Source organism: Hyperolius riggenbachi, chromosome 4 (assembly GCF_040937935.1).
Source record: "Hyperolius riggenbachi isolate aHypRig1 chromosome 4, aHypRig1.pri, whole genome shotgun sequence".
Lineage (NCBI taxonomy): Eukaryota > Metazoa > Chordata > Amphibia > Anura > Hyperoliidae > Hyperolius > Hyperolius riggenbachi.
Genome location: NC_090649.1, coordinates 249845684 through 249867138, shown reverse-complemented (window position 1 = coordinate 249867138; position 21455 = coordinate 249845684). Strand labels below are relative to the sequence as shown.

Genomic DNA, 21455 nt, shown 5'->3' with positions numbered 1-21455 from the left:
AGAGGGGCAGGGAGAGGCGGAGATCCGCATGGCGATTGACTTCAGTAGACGCAGAGCTACAGCGCTAAGCTCTGCCTCCCAGGGAGCTAAATCCACGACTTTAAAAGTTGTGGATTTTTGCGCCGGGATTTGGGGGTATAGAGGCATTGTTCTGACTGCAGCATTTCAGGACTGCTGATATTACAGAACATAAGTAAAAGGTAAAAAGAAGTATTTTATTAGGCTTTAGAGTCTCCTTAAAGTGACACTGAAGCAAAAAAAACCCAAAAACCTATGATATAATGAATTGTATGTGTAGATAATTCATATATCATTAGTAGCAAAGCAAAGAGTCTCATATTTTTTATTTTCAGTTATATAGCTTCATTTTTAAAACATTACATCATACTCTAATATTTGCAGTTGTGCAAACTGTACTCTGTATTTTAAACAATGAAGCAGAGCAGAGCTTATGACCTTTGAACTTTCCTGCTGTAAAACCTTAACCAAACAATAAACAGTGAGGCCTGGGACCCACTAGCAGTGCTCTTCAAATGGCTTGTGATTTGAAAAGCTCTTGCTAATGTAAGGCTATGGAGGTTTTTTTTAAAAATCACATCCCTCAAGTGTGATCACACACATATCATTACATTAGCAGGAGCTTTTCAAATTACAGGTGCTTACAAAAGGCTTAGAAAAGCGCTGCTAGTGGGTTCCAGGCCTGAAAGACAGGTTGAGATAAGTGCTTCAGAAAACAGTACTGTAACTGACCAAGCCTGGTCAGAGAAGCTCAGAGAAGCTTTTTGCATATGTAACAAGTGACGTTTCTTAACTCTTCCTGTATTGGAGGCAATATTAGATTCATATCTGTGCTGCTAATGTTCTATTTCTTAGCTGTACTACACATACAAATCATTATATCATACGTTTATTTTCACGTCAGATTCCCTTTAATAACATGTTTGTTTTTTTTTAAACGTAAAGTTAAACCGCATGCTGTTTTATTTAGCATTAGGGAAGGGATGATCAATGAGATGTTAATAATACCATTTTGCATGCAAATTGTACCCACTCTGTATGCAGCTTGGATAGGCTAATCAAGAGGACATTTATTTCCCTGACCCAGTGTAACGATTGTGGAACTTTCTCCGTGATCAGCGCACAACGCGTGCGCTGATACGGTGGAAATCCTCCACAAGCGTATAATTGCAGGAACCCAGCAAAAGGTGCTACGCACCCGTAGAGGGAAATTCCTGTCGGCAGATGGCGCTGAGGAGTGCAGAGGAACCAATCCTCTGTACCTCCACAAATGCCAGACAGGAATTGTACGAAGCGCAGAACGCAATCGCAAGAGAAGCGATTGCGAATGAGAACGAGCAAAGGGACAGGTTGTATGTGTGTGCGCCAATCTAGTCACCACCCCGCAACAGCGTACACACAACCGCAGATACGAAACAGAAACGCAACCGCAAGAAAGGCGATTGCCAAAAGTGACACAAGGCAGATCAGAACAGAATACGAGGATTGAAAAGGCACAGCAAATCATACAATGAGGAGATACGGAAAATAACAAACGTTAACTGAACGCGAACACTGCACTCATTCACAACAGTGCACGCGTTCATGCGCGGTCTCCACGTGATAAGCACAATAGAGACAAGTACGCCTAACTAACCATCGACAGACAAACATGTAACAGAGGACGCGAGCGCTTGCTTAACGGTTACCTCACCGAGCCTCCAGCAAGCGTTCGTAGCAGACAAGACAGACACACGAAAACAGGGACAAGCGAGAGATAGGATCCACAGCACTAGCGAAAGTGGCTAGCGCGATCCAGGAAGGCAGAACAGAAGGATCCACAGCACTAGCGGAAAGTGGCTAGCGCGATCCAAGGAGACAGAACAGAAGGATCCACAGCGCTAGCGCAAGATGCTAGTGCGATCCAAGTGAGACAGATCAGAAGAGATAGCTGGTAGCAACCGCTGCACCAGCTATACTCCAAGAACAGAGATCAGAACGATTTCCTGTCGACCACCGCTGGGACAGGACAATCGCAACAGAACAAACAAAACAGATAAGCAATCCTAACTGCACTAGGGGAACCTGCCTAGCGCAGTTTCAGAAATTACTCTAAGCTGATCTTCAAACAGAGAGTAAGGCTGACACTCCTCCAGGAGTGTTTCACAGGAAGGAATCCTTATGACCAGCCAAGCATTGTGGGAAACACATAGTACTTATAGTACACGCCTCCAATGAATGTGACCAGGCAATTTGCATGACAACGTATGCAAATTCCTCAGCAAATACAAGCTGCAAAACTGACAGAAGCTCTCCTTTCCAGAGTCCTGCAGCATGCAATCCTAAACAATGGTCAAAAAGCTGCCTGCCTGCACAGGCAGCTGAGCAGATCATTACAGTACCCCCCCCCCCCTCCAGGGTCGAATTCCAGACGACCCTCAAAAACTGCTATTTCCAAACCACTTTAACAGAAGACTCATGAAGGTCGGGACAGCCCGACAAGGTCCAATTCCAGAGTCAGTCCACCCGAAACCGACCTCATCGGAAAAAGAAGCCACCGAAACATGCCTTTCAGCACTACAAGTCTCAGCGTAACACCCATCAGGACTGTGGATACCAGAGAAGAAGCCACTGACACCCTCTAGACAATACCCACCACCTTCCAAGGAGCGTCCGAAAATACCAAATCTGCCACAAAACCTGTTCGAAGTGTCTTTTTCAAAACAAAAGCCGCTGTTGATCGTATTCAGGGTACCAAGCAAAACTTCTCTCGGAATCTCCCAGAACGCCTTGAAGCTCCGCAGAGATTCCAAGAAGCCAGAACGCTCACCAGGCTCACATGGAGAGCTACCAAGCACCCCCATGGAACCTATGACAGTTCCAGATTCAGAATTAGCAGGACACCCATCAAGATCAGGACTTTCAGGGACCACTTCTGGGCATGCAAGCAGACAGGCTAAATCAGAACATGTCTCCACCGAGGAAGCATCTGAGTACGCTGGCAACCGAGGCACACCTGGGCTCTCTGGGCCACAGAGCACACCGGGGTACACCAGCACACTAGAAACCTCAGGACATGTCAGGGAACTGCCAGCCTCAGAGTCCGGCACGACCAGACCAAAACCAGGACCGGGCAGAAAATCATCACGAGTAGAGGTCACAGGTACTGGTATTTCAAAAGAAGACTCGGTCTCAGGCTTAGAGATCTCAATGACTGTAATGGTATCTGACAGAAATTCATCATTGACTACCCATGAATGAAGCTCCACCAGAGCTGAAAAGGTAGCCAGCAAGGCAGCAACGCCCACGGAAGAGGGCAACACCTCAGAAGGACTTGGGGGGCAGGAGACATCTCCTACAAGTTCTGCACCCTTTGGGAGGAACTCTGAGACCTCCAGAACATCAAACAAGACCTCAGGAACATCATTTTCCAGGTTTTCTAAGAAGGATCCTGAACTATCCATGTTACAGGGCTGAACATTAAATACCTCCTGCAGGCAGGGCAGATGTCCCAGGAATGGCTCCACCATAACCTGAGACTGAACTTTATCATAATTAGCGGGATGTACAGGAATATTTACTGGAACACACACTGACTCCCTAACTTCATTCTCACTGTACCCAGAATTCTGTGTGGCAGTCAAACTAGCTTGTAACTCCAAAACTGCAGAAAAACAGGTGAGTATAGTGGCAATACCTAGACGAGCCTCTAGGGACACTGCAGGGGATTCTAAGCAAGGCCACATTGACTCATCCAGAGTACAGGGTGTAGAATCAGCACTTCCCTCAGAGCAAGAAAGGGGCTCACAAACGTCGGTGTGAAAGGAAAACATGTTTTCATTCACGGTACAGGGCAGGTTCAGAGAAAGCGTCTCTGAACAAGGCAAAGAAGGTTCAGCATCAGATTCGCAAAACCGAAGCGCTGTCTCACTCTTAGATTCGGCTAACAATGTCGAATCCGAGGAATCAGAACGCAAAACCTGCGAATCAAAAATCACTTTAGGTTGTGAAACTGACGCTTCCATAGCGCAAACCTCCGCGATCTGCGGGGCAGACTGTAAGGTGTTCAGGACAGAAACACTAGGGCAACTGTCACCAGGCAACGGGCCCTTACAGGTGTGAACAGGGTGAGACAGAGACTCATCTGCAGAAGAAATAGCGACATCAACAGGATAAACTTTATTAGGCATAGTAATTTTACTTTTGACGCTGCATAATCGAGAAATTTTCCCCATAGCAGGGTCACAGACGGAAGATCTCGAAGATCTGTTTCTAAATGACAAAGGATCCCACACATCCTTGAGGAAACCGGCAGACTCATGCCGATCAAAATCTGCAGGAACATCCGAGAAACAGGCATCAGATCGCACAGATTCAAACTGCACACTATCAGGAGCGAATCCTTCAGGATTCGCACAGGAATCAACCACAGCGGCACACTCATTCATTTCAGATTGCACAAAGTCAAGACTCACATGCTTTACCCCAGAAAGGCAGGAACAATCATCCAAGAACGATGTCTTTTTATTGGAATCAATCGGTTGGTGTGTGTGCAACTCATCCAAAATGGTTTGCCATACATAGATCACCAGATCCGCATCATCCTTGTCACATATATCGGAATCAATCAGAAGGTACATAGAATCGAGACAAGCATTCAAGACATCTTCACTTTTTGCGATGTAAAAATCGCAAAAGGCTTTCCAATCAAAATCAAATTCCTCCAGCAAGGCCCCAACATCCCAGGAAGCAAATGGGGGTTCAAACAGGCCAGTATCCAGAAAATCTCCATATGGGTGGAGATCAGGAACAAGAACAGATTTTTTAACTGCTGTAATATAGTGTGCGATCCTACCTATAATAGGATCCACATAAGCTTTGGATTGGGGCAACGAAACCTGAGACTGAGAAGTCTCTCTGAAATCATCACATTCAAGTGCTTTCCCTACTTCAGAGTTTACAGAACTAAATTCTTTATTTGTAGTTGCTATGGGCAACGGATTTTTCCGCTGGGAAGTCTTCCTAGATCTTTTACGTTTAGACTTAGCAGCTCTGGATGGCTGCATTTTGGATGAAAGAGTAGATGGAACAGCTGATTTAGCTGCTGACAACAACTCATTAAGGGGGTATGGTAATTGAGGTAATCTCAGCCAATTGTGAATTAAAAAGGCCAAGAATTCCAGGGGTCTTTGACTCAGGGTGGTATGATCTAACACATCATAAGCCCACATTGACATTTCGCCCCACAACAGAATGTAGACCATTTGGGAGGCCCAGGTAGACACTGGGGTGCATTGGAATTCAGGGTTCGCTAAAAGTTTAGTGCACTCAGACAAAAACTCGTCTGCTGATTCAGGTTCAAAATTTTTAAACCTCTTAAAGGTACAAGAGCCATGTTCGACAAAATCGTACAAATCGGAAATTCCCTCTACACTGGGAATTTTGGTTGGGCTGGTCATACTGTAACAATTGTGGAACTTTCTCCGTGATCAGCGCACAACGCGTGCGCTGATACGGCGGAAATCCTCCACAAGCGTATAATTGCAGGAACCCAGCAAAAGGTGCTACGCACCCGTAGAGGGAAATTCCTGTCGGCAGATGGCGCTGAGGAGTGCAGAGGAACCAATCCTCTGTACCTCCACAAATGCCAGACAGGAATTGTACGAAGCGCAGAACGCAATCGCAAGAGAAGCGATTGCGAATGAGAACGAGCAAAGGGACAGGTTGTATGTGTGTGCGCCAATCTAGTCGCCACCCCGCGACAGCGCACACACAACAGCAAATACGAAACAGAAACGCAACCGCAAGAAAGGCGATTGCCAAAAGTGACACAAGGCAGATCAGAACAGAATACGAGGATTGCAAAGGCACAGCAAATCATACAATGAGGAGATACGGAAAATAACAAACGTTAACTGAACGCGAACACTGCACTCATTCACAACAGTGCACGCGTTCATGCGCGGTCTCCACGTGATAAGCACAATAGAGACAAGTACGCCTAACTAACCATCGACAGACAAACATGTAACAGAGGACGCGAGCGCTTGCTTAACGGTTTCCTCACCGAGCCTCCAGCAAGCGTTCGTAGCAGACAAGACAGACACACGAAAACAGGGACAAGCGAGAGATAGGATCCACAGCACTAGCGAAAGTGGCTAGCGCGATCCAGGAAGGCAGAACAGAAGGATCCACAGCACTAGCGGAAAGTGGCTAGCGCGATCCAAGGAGACAGAACAGAAGGATCCACAGCGCTAGCGCAAGATGCTAGTGCGATCCAAGAGAGACAGATCAGAAGAGATAGCTGGTAGCAACCAGCTATACTCCAAGAACAGAGATCAGAACGATTTCCTGTCGACCACCGCTGGGACAGGACAATCGCAACAGAACAAACAAAACAGATAAGCAATCCTAACTGCACTAGGGGAACCTGCCTAGCGCAGTTTCAGAAATTACTCTAAGCTGATCTTCAAACAGAGAGTAAGGCTGACACTCCTCCAGGAGTGTTTCACAGGAAGGAATCCTTATGACCAGCCAAGCATTGTGGGAAACACATAGTACTTATAGTACACGCCTCCAATGAATGTGGCCAGGCAATTTGCATGACAACGTATGCAAATTCCTCAGCAAACACAAGCTGCAAAACTGACAGAAGCTCTCCTTTCCAGAGTCCTGCAGCATGCAAACCTAAACAATGGTCAAAAAGCTGCCTGCCTGCACAGGCAGCTGAGCAGTTCATTACACCCAGTTCCTAGTCTGCATACACACTAGAAACATTAGCATCTCATTGACAATTAGAGATATCCCAAACGGTTCGCTGGCGAACGGAGAACCGCAAACTTTTCCGGAAGTTCGGTTCGCCCCCATAGTGCATCATGAGGGTCAACTTTGACCCTCTACATCACAGTCAGCAGGCACATTGTAGCCAATTAGGCTACACTCCCTCCTGGAGCCCCCCCCCCCCTTATAAAAGGCAGTCAGCATCAGGCATTGGACTCACTCGTGTGCCTGCAGTAATTAGAGAAGGGATAGCTGCTGCAGACTCTCATAGGGAAAGCTTAGTTAGGCTCTTATAGGCTTGTTAGCTTGCTCCTTGCTGATTGTTATTGCTTAAAAAGCACCCCTAAACAGCTCTTTTGAGAGCTTGTTCTTGTGATCTATTTTTTTGTGTGTGTGGCCCACTTGCATTATATACAGCCCTGTCAGTCAGTCGCAGCTGGTCTTTGGCCCCTTGGTGGTATAATTACTACTGTGCCAGGTGCACATTGTAATACCCATCACTGCATATACATACTACCTGTTGTTCCCTTCAGTGCACCCACCTACCTACGTGAGCGCATGCGGTGTCACTGTGCCTGTCCGGTACCTGTCTATGTGTGACAGGTGCACATTGTAATACCCATCACTGCATACACCTACTACCTTTTGTTTACTTCAGTGCACCCACCTACCTACTTGAGTGCACGCAGTGTCACTGTGCCTGTCCGGCACCTGTCTGTGTGTGACAGGTGCACATGATAATACCCATCACTGCATATATCTACCTGTTGTTCACGGTGCACCCACCTACCTACATGAGCGCATGCAGTGTCACTGTGCCTGTCCGGTACCTGTCTATGTGTGACAGGTGCACATTTGTAATTCCAGTCATTGCATAATTGTTCACAGTACCTGTGTGACCGCACACTGTGTAATATACCACTCCGAGCATACCTGTTAACTGCACCTGTGTGACAGCTGCGCATTGTATTTTACTGCATACTTTTCACTGCATCTGTGACTGCGCATTGTATTATACCTGGAAGTCCTCCTGTTTTGTTATTTTTTGACACTACCTCGGGACTTGCATGCCATGCCTGCTGCCTTCCTTGGATGTGTGGTGGTAGCCGTTTCTCAGGCTCCAACTCCGGACCGGAATCGAACCTTGACTCCCTGGCCGTACGCTTTCTTTAACAATGATAAAGAAAGAACCATCGACAGTATGAGCAGCGATGGACTACTGGGTGCCCAGGCTTGACCTGTGGCCAGAGCAGTCACAATTTGCCATCCAACTTCTGTCTTGCCCTGCCTCAAGCGTCTTGTCAGAAAGGACCTTCAGCGCAGCTGGAGGCATTGTCACTGAGAAGAGAAGTCGCCTAAGTCACAAAAGTTTTCAGTACCTGACCTTGAATGAATGAGGCATGGATCCTGGAGGGCTACTGCCCGCCTGAAGACTAAGTCAGTCCCCACACACAGCATCTCTGCCTGCAGGCCATGTGACTGCCTGCCCCAAGACTAAGTCGCTCCCCACACCGCATCTCTGCCTGCAGGCCGCTTGACTGCCTCTCTGCCACCACCAACAGGGTCCACAACTCCAGGTGAATTCCTGAATTTTTAAGGCCGCTGTAGATAATAAGGTCGTTGCTTCATTGTGGACAGACCAAATTTGATCAGCTGGACAGTCACTGTTCTGTCATTCAGCTACCTCAGCCCGGCGACCATATGGGCTGGAAAGCCACCATCACCTGCACTCTCGTCATGGTGCGCACCAGTCCAGCACGGCCGTCACTACACAAACAGCTGTTTGCGTTGCGTTACACAGTGAGTTTGGTGTGTCAGTGTGAAGCAGTACTCTAATTAAACTCCCTGATTGATGTATGCACATGCAAGATGTTTTAAAGCACTTTAGGCCTGCAATTTAGCATTCAATGTGATTTCTGCCCTTAAAACGCTGCTTTACGTCAAATCCAGATTTCTCCCCGGGACTTTTGCCATCTATCCCACTCCGCCATGCCCCCCTCCAGGTGTTAGACCCCTTGAAACATCGTTTCCATCACTTTTGTGGCCAGCATAAATTTTTCTAGTTTTCAAAGTTCGTCTCCCCATTGAAGTCTATTGCGGTTTGCAAAAGTTCGCGGGAAACTTTCGCTGAAGTTTGCAAACCCGATTCGCGAACCAAAAATCGGAGGTTCGGGCCATCTCTATTCATAATCTGTACTGAGCATGTACTGAGCATGTAACTGTAAATGAGAACACATATACAGGAATCTGAGCTTGGCAGTTGTATGGTGGCAGGAAACTGTATGGTTACATAATGGTTGAATATTCTATGTAACATCTCAATGAAATGAAATAAATGTTGACCCGTAAGCACTGTAAGAGATCGTGAACACTTGGGAGATGTTGTATGAACACTGAACCTATTTAAGGAGATATGCCAGTGTTATAAAATGGAGCAAAAATCACTAATGTGCATGTTCTGCAGTGTTGGTTAATATCCCATTTTAAGATATTGTACAAATGGTTATATGAATACTTACTCTTTAAGCCCCATCTTCTGCTTTAAAAAAAAGTACATTTTGGTGTATTTTACATTTGAGTACCATTAAAAATTAAACAAATAGCATTAAATGAAAGCAGATTACAATATCGCTTCCCAAGACTTTCTCAGAAAAAGGCGGTCATTTTTAATTTCTGCCAAAACAGATTGTCTACAAGAGGAGATGGGATGTATATGAGAATTAATTTTTTTTTATTAAGGCATAAGTGGCCCTTGCTAAAAATGTATTGAAAAGTTGTCTACTTTAACCATTTCAGCCCTCAGGTATTTTGCACCTTATGGACAAGAGGAATTTTCACATTTCAGCGCTCCTCCCTTTCATTCCCCAATAACTTTATTACTACTTATCAGTACGAAATGATCTATACCTTGTTTTTTTCCGCCACCAATTAGGCTTTCTTTGGGTGGTACATTATGCTAAGAATTATTTTATTCTAAATGCATTATAATGGCAAAAATAAGAAAAAAAATGAAAAAATTAATTATTTTTCAGTTTTTGTAACGAATGGTATCAGCCCACAGAGAGAATCTGATTGTTGGCGATCTGCAGAATTGCCAAGAATGCAGATATACCCGATTATGGATGACCTGCAGAATCATCAATAATGCGAGTATGAACTAACCTCTGGACACCTAAAGTGTAAGTGCTTGGTGCAACAGTAATGATGAATACACGTAGAACAAATTAGGAATTCCTGAGGAGCAGGAATCCCAGGAACACAAATGAGCCACAGACACTACTGCAGGCAAGGATCAATAGACAATAAGATCCTAATCTGCAAAGTAGTGAGATCACCAGGTGGAATGAGGTGATCAACAATGCTGCTACCGAGAGTTCCCAAGGCTAAGAGACCTTGGTTTAAGGCTGAACACACCAAGATGGGAATGGGTGATTCAGACCTTAATGCAGCGCAGTATTTCCGAGGAGTGGAAATACTGGAACCCCTCAGGCTAGATAACTAGAACTGAGGGTAGCGTAGTCAGACAGGCAGGTTCAGCAACTCATGGACAGAGACAGTACAGAATCGAGAGACAGGATCAGAGTGTAGTGAAATCGGCAATAGTTCGGCAACGAGATCAGAAAGGCAAGGTACAGAATCAGAACAATAGAGCGTAGTCAGGCAAGCAAGAGGTCATAACAGATAAACAATGCAATTAGTACTTTAAGCTATCAAGAAACTGACTCAGTGTGGATTCCCAGCTCCTGCCGGTTCTGGCACACTGTAGGATCTAGCTAAGGTCTGAGAGCTAGCACATATAGTATTCGCAACAGCAGACAGGGAATGACTGGCATACAGGTCCTATATGTACTGGAAGAGCTCCTCAGCTCCGCCCCAGTCATTCATCCAATCAGAAGAGCGGAAGGAGTCAGCTGACCGGCTTGAACAGCTGACAGCCTTTCTACAAGCATAAAGGTCCTGTCGCTTGGCCTGCGCGCGCGTAAGCCTCAGCCTCTGAGTGACAGAGAGGCTGTGTGCAGTATCCGTGTTGGCAAGAAGATTAGTAGATGCCGGCTGAGTAGCGGGAACCGCTGCCATGCCGCCGGCCGCTGCGGCGGTGTCCCTGCTGCCCTGAGGCAAGATGTCACAAACTGACTGTGCAGTGGAAACCGCCGGCTGAGACGCAGAAACCGCCGCCCTGCTACCGCTTGTGGTGGCGGTAACTCTGCTAACCTTCACAGTTTTCAGCCATTATAGTTTTAAAACATGTTGCCATAATTAACCACTTCCCAACTGAGGGGTTTTACCCCTTGACCACCAGAGCAATTTTCACCTTTCAACGCTCCTTCCATTCATTCGTCTATAACTTTATTATTACTTATCGCAATGAAATGAACTATATCTTGTTTTTTTCGCCACCAATTAGGCTTTCTTTAGGTGGGACATTATGCCAAGAATTATTTTATTCTAAATGTGTTTGAATGGGAAAATAGGAAAAAATTTGGGAAAAAAATTATTATTTTTCAGTTTTCGGCCTTTATAGTTTTTAAATAATGCATGCTACTGTAATTAAAACCCATGAAATGTATTTGCCCATTTGTCCCAGTTATAAAACCGTTTAAATTATGTCCCTATCACAATGTTTGGCGCCAATATTTTATTTGGAAATAAAGGTGCATTTTTTTCAGTTTTGCGTCCATCCCTAATTACAAGCCCATAGTTTATAAAGTAACAGTGTTATACCCTCTTGACATAAATATTTAAAAAGTTCAGTCCCTAAGGTAACTATTTATGTATTTTTTTCATTGTAAATTTTTTTTTATTACAAAAAAAAAAAATTGGGGCGTGTGGGAGGTAAGGAGTTAATTTTTTGTGTAAAACTAATTTATTTGTATGTGAAAAATGCTTTAGGGTGTAGTTTTACTAGTTGGCCACAAGATGGCAACAGTAACTTTTTGTTTAATGCGACCTGCAAGCGTCCTTCCGGACGCTTGCAGGAAGTACTAGGAGGCTGTGAAAGTTTTTTTTTTCACAATGATCGCGCTGCTTATCGGAGAAGCAGCGGAGCATTGCGGGGCTTAGATCAACGAACGGGAATGGATTTTCCCGTTCATTGATCTCCGAGTGAGCGGCCGGTGGCGTGTTTACAAGCGGGAGTGCGCGCTAGAGCGAGCGGGAGCGCGGGCAGCGGTGGGAGCGTGGAAAGTACGGATTTCTCCATCCCTGGTGGTGAAAGGATGGAAAAAGGGACAGAGAAAGTGGAGGTAAAGTGGTTAAAATCCACACATTTTATTTGGCCATTTGTCCCGGTTATTGCAACGTTAGAATCATATCCCTAGTATAATGTATGGAGACAATATTTTATTTGGAAATAAAGGTTAATTTTTTCAGTTTTACATCCATCACTAATTTATAGCCCATAATTTAATAATAGTATACCCTCTTGACAAACATATTAAAAAAATGTATTCCCTAAAGTCAGTAGGTGTAATTTTTATATTTGGCCCCAAGATGTCCCTGCTGAGTACTGATTAGTGAACAATAAGTACTCTATAGGAAGTAATGTGTTGCTACATTGTAACGTTGTTCCCATTCATATATCGAATGATCGGCGGCCGAAATCGGCGAGCGGGAGTAAGCTTAGCGGCTCTATTTAAGAATGAACACTGTTTTTGAACTAAAACAGTGTTCATTCTCGGCGGACATGTACGGATTGGCTCAGGGGATTTTTGTCCCCTGCAGCCAATCCCCCCTGTTGCCGGCAACATCGCAATCCCCCCTGTTGCCCGCATGATCGCGCACACAGCCCCCTAGACATTTGGAAATAGCCATTATTTACCACAATGCAACACAGCTACCACAGTATGATGTCAGGACCTAGGTGCTGACATCTTACTGTAGGAGAGGTTTCAGCACAATTTTCGTAGACTAGAATCATACATGGTGCAAAACGGTGTCCATTACAACATGATACTACAGGTTAGTGTTAAATTACCCTTAGGTTGGAAATAAAAAAGGTCTGATCTGCAGTTATGAAAAATGGTTCTTTGCTGTGACACCACCTGTTTTTTGTTTTTTTTTAATAAAAGAATATATAGGTCTACCTATTTTTCCTATAATAAACAGTAGAAAGGTCTGTCAAAAACGTGTAAGCATTTGAAACTTTGTGTTTCGTCTTCAAGCATGGTACAGAATTCGATCAGATGTGTAGAGTTCTAATCCAGTTCTTTATTATGCCTGAAGAAGAAACTTGAAGTGTTAAAGGTATTACCAGACTCAACATTTCTTGGTTTAATGTTGCCAGATCTGCTCTATGACTAAAGCCTGGTACACACTTTCAATTATGACTGGCCAATCATTGACCAATTTTACCACCTCCATGTGGTATGATGGTCAACAGATATGATACTATGAGTAGATTGTGTAGGTAACCCCTCATACTATATGGAGGTGGTAAAATTGGTCAGTGAGTGGCCAATCCTAATTGAAAGTGTGTACCGGGCTTAAGGTGCCCAAACATCTATTGATTTTGCTGTACAATTGACCATTCAGTTTGATAATTGTATCGAAACGAGAGGGAATCTAGAGAGAATCAAGTGTGCTCCAGTATGCCCAATGGATGAAAAGTGGCTGATATCATGTCGAACGGACCAGCTTAGTCAATCGAGCAAGATGCAAGATATCGGTCAATCGCACAGGAATCGGCTACGGTTTACATATCATTCGATCGACTCTGAATCGATTTTTTCCATTCAGAGCATGGAGACACAATATCAGTCAGATTGATTAGTGAAGGTGAATCACATAGGAATTGCTTGTAGTGTGTGGGTCACTAGCTGATCGACTTTTGATCAACTATACTGAAGTCGATTCCTTAAGCAGGTCGATTGCTTTGTCGATTGAATCAGAATCGTTAGATGTATGGCTACCTTTAGGGGTGCACATCCAATTTTGACTGCCCAATCATTGGCTAATTTTAGAACTGCCATGTAGTAGCGTACAAGAGGAATCGGCGCTGGAGACGTGGGTGCAGGATACAGCCGGTATATGGCTTATCCTGCTGCTGCACAAGTCCCGGCCGTGTTAAATACTATTCCCCCCTCCAGGCCACCATGGATGGTGGGGAATGAAATAATTAGGCTTCCAGCAATTGCTGGAAGCTGAATTATTGTTTTAAAAGTAACTTCGGCTCTGTCTTCTGACGGCTCAGAAGTTACTCCCTGTGCGCCCCGCCCAAGTCTCTTGCGCTGGCTTCACTGTGTTTGCATGTAGTAGGAGAGCTTACCTATACAATCTGCTCATAGTATTAAAAATCTGTTGGCCTCGTTCTACATGTAGTTGATAAAATTGGCCAATGATTGGCAAATCAAAATTGGTTGTATGTATGTACGCTAATGGCGGCTTATAATGATGCTACCTTTTTCATCCAATTTTACCAAAACTATGTAGTATAAGGGTAAATTGAGGGAATATATTGAATGTATAATTTAGGTAGTTCCCTTATATTACATAGAAATGGTAAGATTGGATGAAAAAGATTGGATCATTAGTGGCCACCATAAAGCTACATACACACTTTAGACTATAGTCATTTGAAATGGCTTCAAACCGATTGATCATCAGATAATTGTGCACAAAACTTTCACAAATGATCATTAAAGCTAAGAATGACCGATATCAGTGAGTCAAGACTGATCTGCTTGAACGATGATCGTTTATTTCGAACAGTGTGTATGGATATCGCTAGATAATGATCGTTGTGCGCATGCACAGAATCATCGCCCAACTCTGACGTGACTTTTGTATGTGCGCACAATATTCCGATCAGTCATTTGAAAATATAGCCAGTCTGTATATGTTGTATGAGCTCATTCATTTAGGACATTGGCATTCCAGTTGGCGAACGCTCATTCATGTGCTAATTATCTGTTGTTCTGAATGATAGTTATCTAAAGTGTGTACATAGCTTAACACCAGACCATACTGCACAAGGCATGGAAGGAAAAAGAAAGTTAAGCCTGGTACACACCTTCAGTTTTGATTGGCCAAATACTGACCAGTTGTATCACCTCCATGTAGGATGAGAGTTTACATACACAATCTCTTAATATGTAAATAGTGTTACAAATCTGATGACCCTCATACTACATGGAGGGGGTAAAATCAAAACTGAAGGTGTGTACCAGACTTAAAGTGCACCTAAACTGAGAGGGATATGGATGTTTCCTTTTAAACCATACCAGTTGCCTGGCAGTCCTGTTGATCTCTTTGGCTGCAGTAGTGGCTGAATCACACACCTGATACAAGCATGCAGCTAATCTAGTCTGACTTCAGTCAGAGCACCTGATCCGCATGCTTGTTAATTTGCCATTTGGTGGCAAACGTTTGCAACACTCAGCTAAGTCATAGAAGACTACAGCAAGGATTGCAAACAGTTATGGGAATATAGACTGTGCTATAGTCATACAACTTTAGTGAGGGTAGCGCAGAAACAGCATTACTTCGCGTGATAAGCAAGGTTTGCACACGAACACGTGCGCTTTGAAAACCGTCGCTTATGACGCAAAGTAACGCTGTTCACGCGTTACCCTTTGCGCGCGGCAGCTCACGTGATAACTGCTGTGATAGCAGTTATCACACTTTAGAGAATCGAGCCCCATGTGTGCAGACAGTGCATGTTAAGTTTACCCGGTTTACCTAGTCGGAGTAGTGAGTTACTGAAATAGGTCAACTTACTTTATACATGCAACACTTACATTACCTGATATACAAGCAAGGTAAGTGTTGCATGTATTAACTACTGTACGACTGCTCAAAGCCAATAGACGTGGCCGCGGGGGCAGCCCCAGGACCGCCTAATGCCAATTGGCATCAAGTCCTGGGGCTGCAGTTAGATCGCGCGCAGGCTGCGTTTGCATCTCCTGCGTGGGGGGCTGAGCTCCGCCTCGCATTCAGTCTCCGAGCGACAGAAGCCTATGACAGCCGATTGCCAGGATTGGCTGGTAGGGTGGTGGGAGGGGTTTTTGAAAACAAAAAACACAAAGCAAGCAAAATGTATTAATAAAAATGTAATGTAAATATATAAAAAAAAAACATTAACACTGGGTGGAGGGGGGTGGGGGGGTTGTGGGTTGTTACCAGACCCCACCAACAGGAAGCTCTGTTGGTGGGGAGAAAAGGGGGGGGGGGGGCAATCACTTGTGTGCTGAGTTGTGTGACCCTGCAGCTATGCCTTAAAGCCGCAGTGGTCAATTATGTAAAAATTGGCCTGGTCTTTAGGAGTGGGTTGAGGACCAGAGCAATTTTCTCTGCCCATTCATTTCTCATTAACTTGCATAGACGAATATTTACGGCCCTGGAGCATCAAGTGGCTACCACTGCAGTCTTCAAGTGGTTAAAGAGACACTGAAGCGAGAAAAAAAAATATGATTTAATGAATTGGTTATGTAGCACGGATAATTACTAGAACATAAGTAGCAAAAAAAAATATTCTCATATTTTTATTTTCAGTTATACAGCTGTTTTTAAATAACCATCATTCTCTAATATTTGCAGTTTACATACTACTCAGCATTCTAAATGTTTTTTAGAGAACAGGCAGTGAACTTTTGACCTGTCCTGAACTGTTCTCTGCAAAAGAAAAAACAATACAGTTAAGATAACAACCTTCAGAACACAGAGCTCTCAGCGAAAGTCGTGGAGCTCAATGGCAATTTGCATAGATAACTGGAGTTTCTTAACTCTTCCTGTACTGGAAACAACATTACACTTATGTCTCTGCTCCTAATGTTTTATTTCTTAGCTGCACTACACGTACAAATAATTATATCATAATTTTTTTTTTCGCTTCAGTGTCTCTTTAAAGAAAACCTGTAATGAAAAAACCTCCCCTGGGGGGTACTCATCTCGGGTGGGGGGAAGTCTCCAGATCCAATTGAGGCTTCCCCGTCCTCCTCGGTCCCACGGCAGCGGCCATAAAGCTCCCCAAACAGCGGGGATGTAAATATTTAACTTCCCAACTCCAGCGCAGGCGCAGTATCGGCTCTCCGCTCGAAGTTAGGCAGAAATAGCTGATCGCTTTTGGGCCGCTCTACTGCAAAGGCGCAAGTCTCCTGTGCCTGCGCAGTGGAGCGGACCCGACGAAGATCGCCTATTTTTGCCTATCTACGTGTGGAGAACCACTCCCCGCTGGAAAGGTAGATAAATCAGCTCTTATCAGCACTTGTCAGGCTTGTCGAGGGAGGATTCCGGGACACTTCGGGGGAGCCAGCGCTGGACTGCCTGCAGCTACAGGGGAGGGGGTAGCCTCATTGGGACCCTGAGGCTTTCCCCTCCCGAGGTGAGTACCCCCCAGGGAAACTTTTTTTTGTTACAGGTTCTCTTTAAGTGAGTTATGCTACTTGCATAACTCACAACATTGTTTGCATTAAAAGACATTTCTATGAATATACCCCAAATTACATAGTTACATAGTTATTTGGGTTGAAAAAAGACATACGTCCATCGAGTTCAACCAGAGGACCCTTATTCAATTGACTTTTTTTCTGAGTTTTCTCATAGGAGCTTTCCCACCTAATCAATTACATTTCTCATCAAGCTACAAGATATTATAAATAAACCTGGTATCGTATTTTTTGTTACCTATGTTTTAGCACCTTTTTCCATTGTTAGTTGCTGAAAAAGTTGTTTTGTAGATAAGATGAAAAAAACTATGCTGGGAGAAAACGGAAAAAGGACCAATGTTTCATAAATCCAGTCAAAGTTTGTCTAAATTGTAAAATATATGTGTACACATACTTATAGGACGTACATTTCTCGCTTAGTAAAATGCACTACAAATTAATTTTCTCCCATGTTCCTCTCACTTACAGTAGGTCATACAAATCTGATAGATCTGATCGTTTTTGGACTAGTCCATCTCCAAAACACTTAGGGCCTGTTTCCACTACAAGCAGATTCTGCATGCAGAAAACTGACTCCAATGTATGCCTATGGGAAATCTGCATCAGGAAAATCGCGTTCAGTGGAAACAGGCCCATAGACATTCATTGGAGTCAGTTTTCTGCATGCAGAATCTGCGTGTAGTGGAAACAGGCCCTTACTGAATATTAGTTGCTGAGTCCAGCTGCCAAAATAGTGTGCAAAGGTAAATAGGTAAGTAAGCCGGCTGTCCAACATCTTTGTTCAGATCCTTTTCAGGGTGTGCTGTTGTAAAGAATAAAGGCGATCCTGAGAACCCCCATGAGGAAATGGACTAGTCTAAATCCTGTCAGATCTGTCAGATTTTTGCTGCCTATTGTAAGCGACAGCAGCAAAGGAGAAAAGTAATTTATGTGCTATTTTAATCTGAGAGAAATGTACTTCTTATCGGTGTGTATAAACATGAATTTAAAATGTTTACGATTTTTCGCAATAGTGGTCCTTTGAGTTCTCTAATAGCCTCCAGCCATTGAGAGTTTTAGTAACTCAGGCTCACAGGGTTTAGGCAACAGCTGAGAATTTTAGCAAGAGAACAGCAGCTATGCAATGAAGGAACCTATGTCCTAAATCCTTGCTTACTTTGCCTTGTGTGGGGAAAGTATTTACAATTGTTTTATTGAATGCAACGTTACAGTTAAATAATATTTACGAATAATATTAATATCTGGAGGTTAACCTGATTGGATAGCTGTTTAATTTTCTAAAATTGTCTCTGTAATACTATATGTCTGTACTTGTTTTTGCAGTTATGTCTACCATAGTTCAAAATGGATGGTTGCGGGAAATGCAGATTCTCCAGTCCCCCCTCGCGTTTATATCCATCCCGACTCCCCGGCTTCTGGTGAAACCTGGATGAGACAAGTCATTAGTTTTGACAAATTAAAGCTTACCAATAATGAGCTGGATGACCAAGGTCATGTAAGTATTAGCAATGAAAACATGTATAATATCCTATGTATATTGAACCTATCATCATCTTCTGTTATATGATGGGTCTCAGGAAAGGGTCACCTCACCCATAAACTCATTTTACTTTTAGGTAAATGAATCACTAGCATTTTTTGTTTCATTTGCCAGGACCCCGGCATTAATATATATGTATGGGAGCTGCCCAGCCTAACTCACCAGTTTGTTTATCACGTTGAATATTTTAACTGCAATGGAAAAGCTGTCATGAGAGACATATGAACCTATCCCATGTCTAAAATGCCTAGCTTCTTTGCTGTCATACTACTCCTCTGGCCATAAGTCACATATCCAGAACAAGTATGCAGACCATGTGATCTGACTACTCCATGGCTGCCTATGTGGATATATGTTCTGGGTGTTTTACTCCAAATGCATTATAGCCAGAGGAACCGTATGCTAGGCAGGCAAATAGGTCTTTCAGAAACAGACCAGCAATGGTATCACCAGGGGCTTAACTACAAATCATGGGCCCCTCCAGCAAAACTTTGATGCCCCCCCCCCATGTTTACACCCTTTATCCTTGCCTACTCCGGGTGACCCTCACAGCCTGGGGGCTAATCCTGCAAGTGTGGACATCGTAAATGTCACACCCATAGCTAGTGTAGACACAAAACCACCTGATCTGAAGGAAGAACCATTTTACCAGAGGGTGGGAAGTAGTAGTGCCCCCCCCTTACTATGCCCCCCCCCTGCAGATGCAGGTGTTGCTCCCCTGTAGTTACCCCCCTTGGTATCCACCATATTTATACCTTGAAAGGTTTGCTTTAAATGGCAGAAAGTGTTCATTTGGTGCATTACATCAGCATTAGAGCTGAATGATTGATTATGTGGCTTGGGGGTCATCTACTGATAGTGATTTGAGCGCCAGCATTCCGTATGATGGTGGGGGTTTCTGTGCATGCAGCAGGAAGTGACATAGGAATATATGCACTGTTGGCGGCGGAAAGACCATTGATTAATGATCTTTGTTTGACAACAGGAATCCGTTATACCAGTTAATACAATTATGACATGAAACATTAAAATGAGAGATTGATTAATCTGCAAAAAGAGAAGTAATGTGAAGAGCAGTATAACTGTCCCATAATGTCATTTAACCATCCATCCTGCCAGATCACTAAATGAGCAATGATGAATGTGCGCTATTGTCTGGCACCTCCCACACATCATTCACCCCCCCCCCCCCCCCATCATAGAACACAACTAACCTCTCAGCTGTACCACCTGAACATTGTTTTAGGCATGGTTTCTAAGGTTAACATCAGGTGTCTGGGAGGGAAAGCACTATGGTTAAAAGGATTGGAGCTAATATTTATTAAAAGACCACCGAGGTGACATGTGACATGATGAGATAAACATGTGTATGTACAGGGCCTTGCACACAAATAACTAGGCTGTGTTCCTTTTTTTCTTCCTCTGCCTGAAAAAGTTAAACATACGGTATGCAAGTGACAGTTTCTGTCCGGGTCGAGACAGGGTCAGACTGGGTCAGACTATAGCATAACCCTCGCTGATAAGTAATTACAGCCATTAAACACTTTCCTGTCAGCAAATGGCTTCTGAGAGCAAGAAAGAGATAAAAAGGTTCAATAGTTCATAGATTTGAGCTCTGACATACTTCAATGAAGCTGTCAATGAGCAGAGACAATCAAACAGTAGAAATCTAAAACTAAAAACTAGATTTAAATATAAAATAAAACTGTGGGATATCTAGAATAAGGGCTTTTTTAATAGACTGAGGATAGATCCAATTGTTTTTCTCATTAGTTTATTTTCACCTCAGATGTCCTTTAAGGGACAGAGAAATGTTTAATATTAGACCCAGGAAAAAGGGGGGCTTGTGGTTAAGGAAAGAACACAGAGTTAAGTAACTGTAAAATTCAGGTTCGTACACTCCATAAGCTCAAACAAGGCTGTTTATTAAATCATCAATTACCAGATGTCCATTCAGCAACCCAACATGACATTTCAGGCCCACTTTGGCCCCGAAATGTCACGTTGGTTTGCTAAATGGACATCTGGCACTTTAATAAACAGCCTTGTTTGAGCTTGTGGAATGTGAGGACCTTCTGAAACTTTCTGGACTTTTGCTCTGGTCCTGCACCTCGCAATCCCGCAGGGTGTGTGATTCCACAAACATACATCGCTCTGCCATTTTGTACAAACTCCTAACTGGTCCACTTGCCATCATTTTACTAAATCTTGCAGAACATTGAGGTTCTGAAGCACTGGATGACAAAATTCTGGTATGACAAAATACAAAATGCTGATATTGTCAGGTGTTCCAAAATACTCCACCTAAATCACTGCGTCCAAAATCACAACACCCAATTTGTAATTGTAATCTGATAGTTATTCATGCCCTTTGGAATTGTCACAGTACTAAAAAAAACTTGTAGTACATAACCACATGTCACTTGAGCTACATACAGAGTAATTACACCTGACATTTCCTGTAATGACACTGTCAGTCACATGATTTGCAGTTCTACAAGCAAAGCAATGTACTGCTGGTATTTTAAACCAAACAAGAGATTCCCATATGGGCTCACAGCTCACCCATGGTGAAGATTAACTGTTTTCCCTGGTAAGTGGGATAAGCCATTTACAAAGCAAGGCAGAGGTTTGTGTGAGAAAAATGGAAGTTGGCAAGTGGAAAGGGGACCTTAAAGGGACTCCGAGCAGTGCAGAAACTATGAAAAGATGCATATCATTTTAAAGCTCTCTTTCTCCTCTTTCCAATGATGTAT

General features: G+C 43.7%; 1 protein-coding gene across 1 annotated transcript in view; it reads left to right on the top strand.

Moving 5' to 3' along the window:
* TBX18 (T-box transcription factor 18) overlaps positions 1-21455 on the top strand; it is a 76039-nt gene that overhangs the window by 18433 nt on the left and 36151 nt on the right. Inside the window, exon 4 of the mRNA XM_068279387.1 lies at positions 18483-18654. Coding sequence (XP_068135488.1) covers positions 18483-18654 — 172 coding nt within the window. The remainder of the gene's footprint in view (positions 1-18482; positions 18655-21455) is intronic.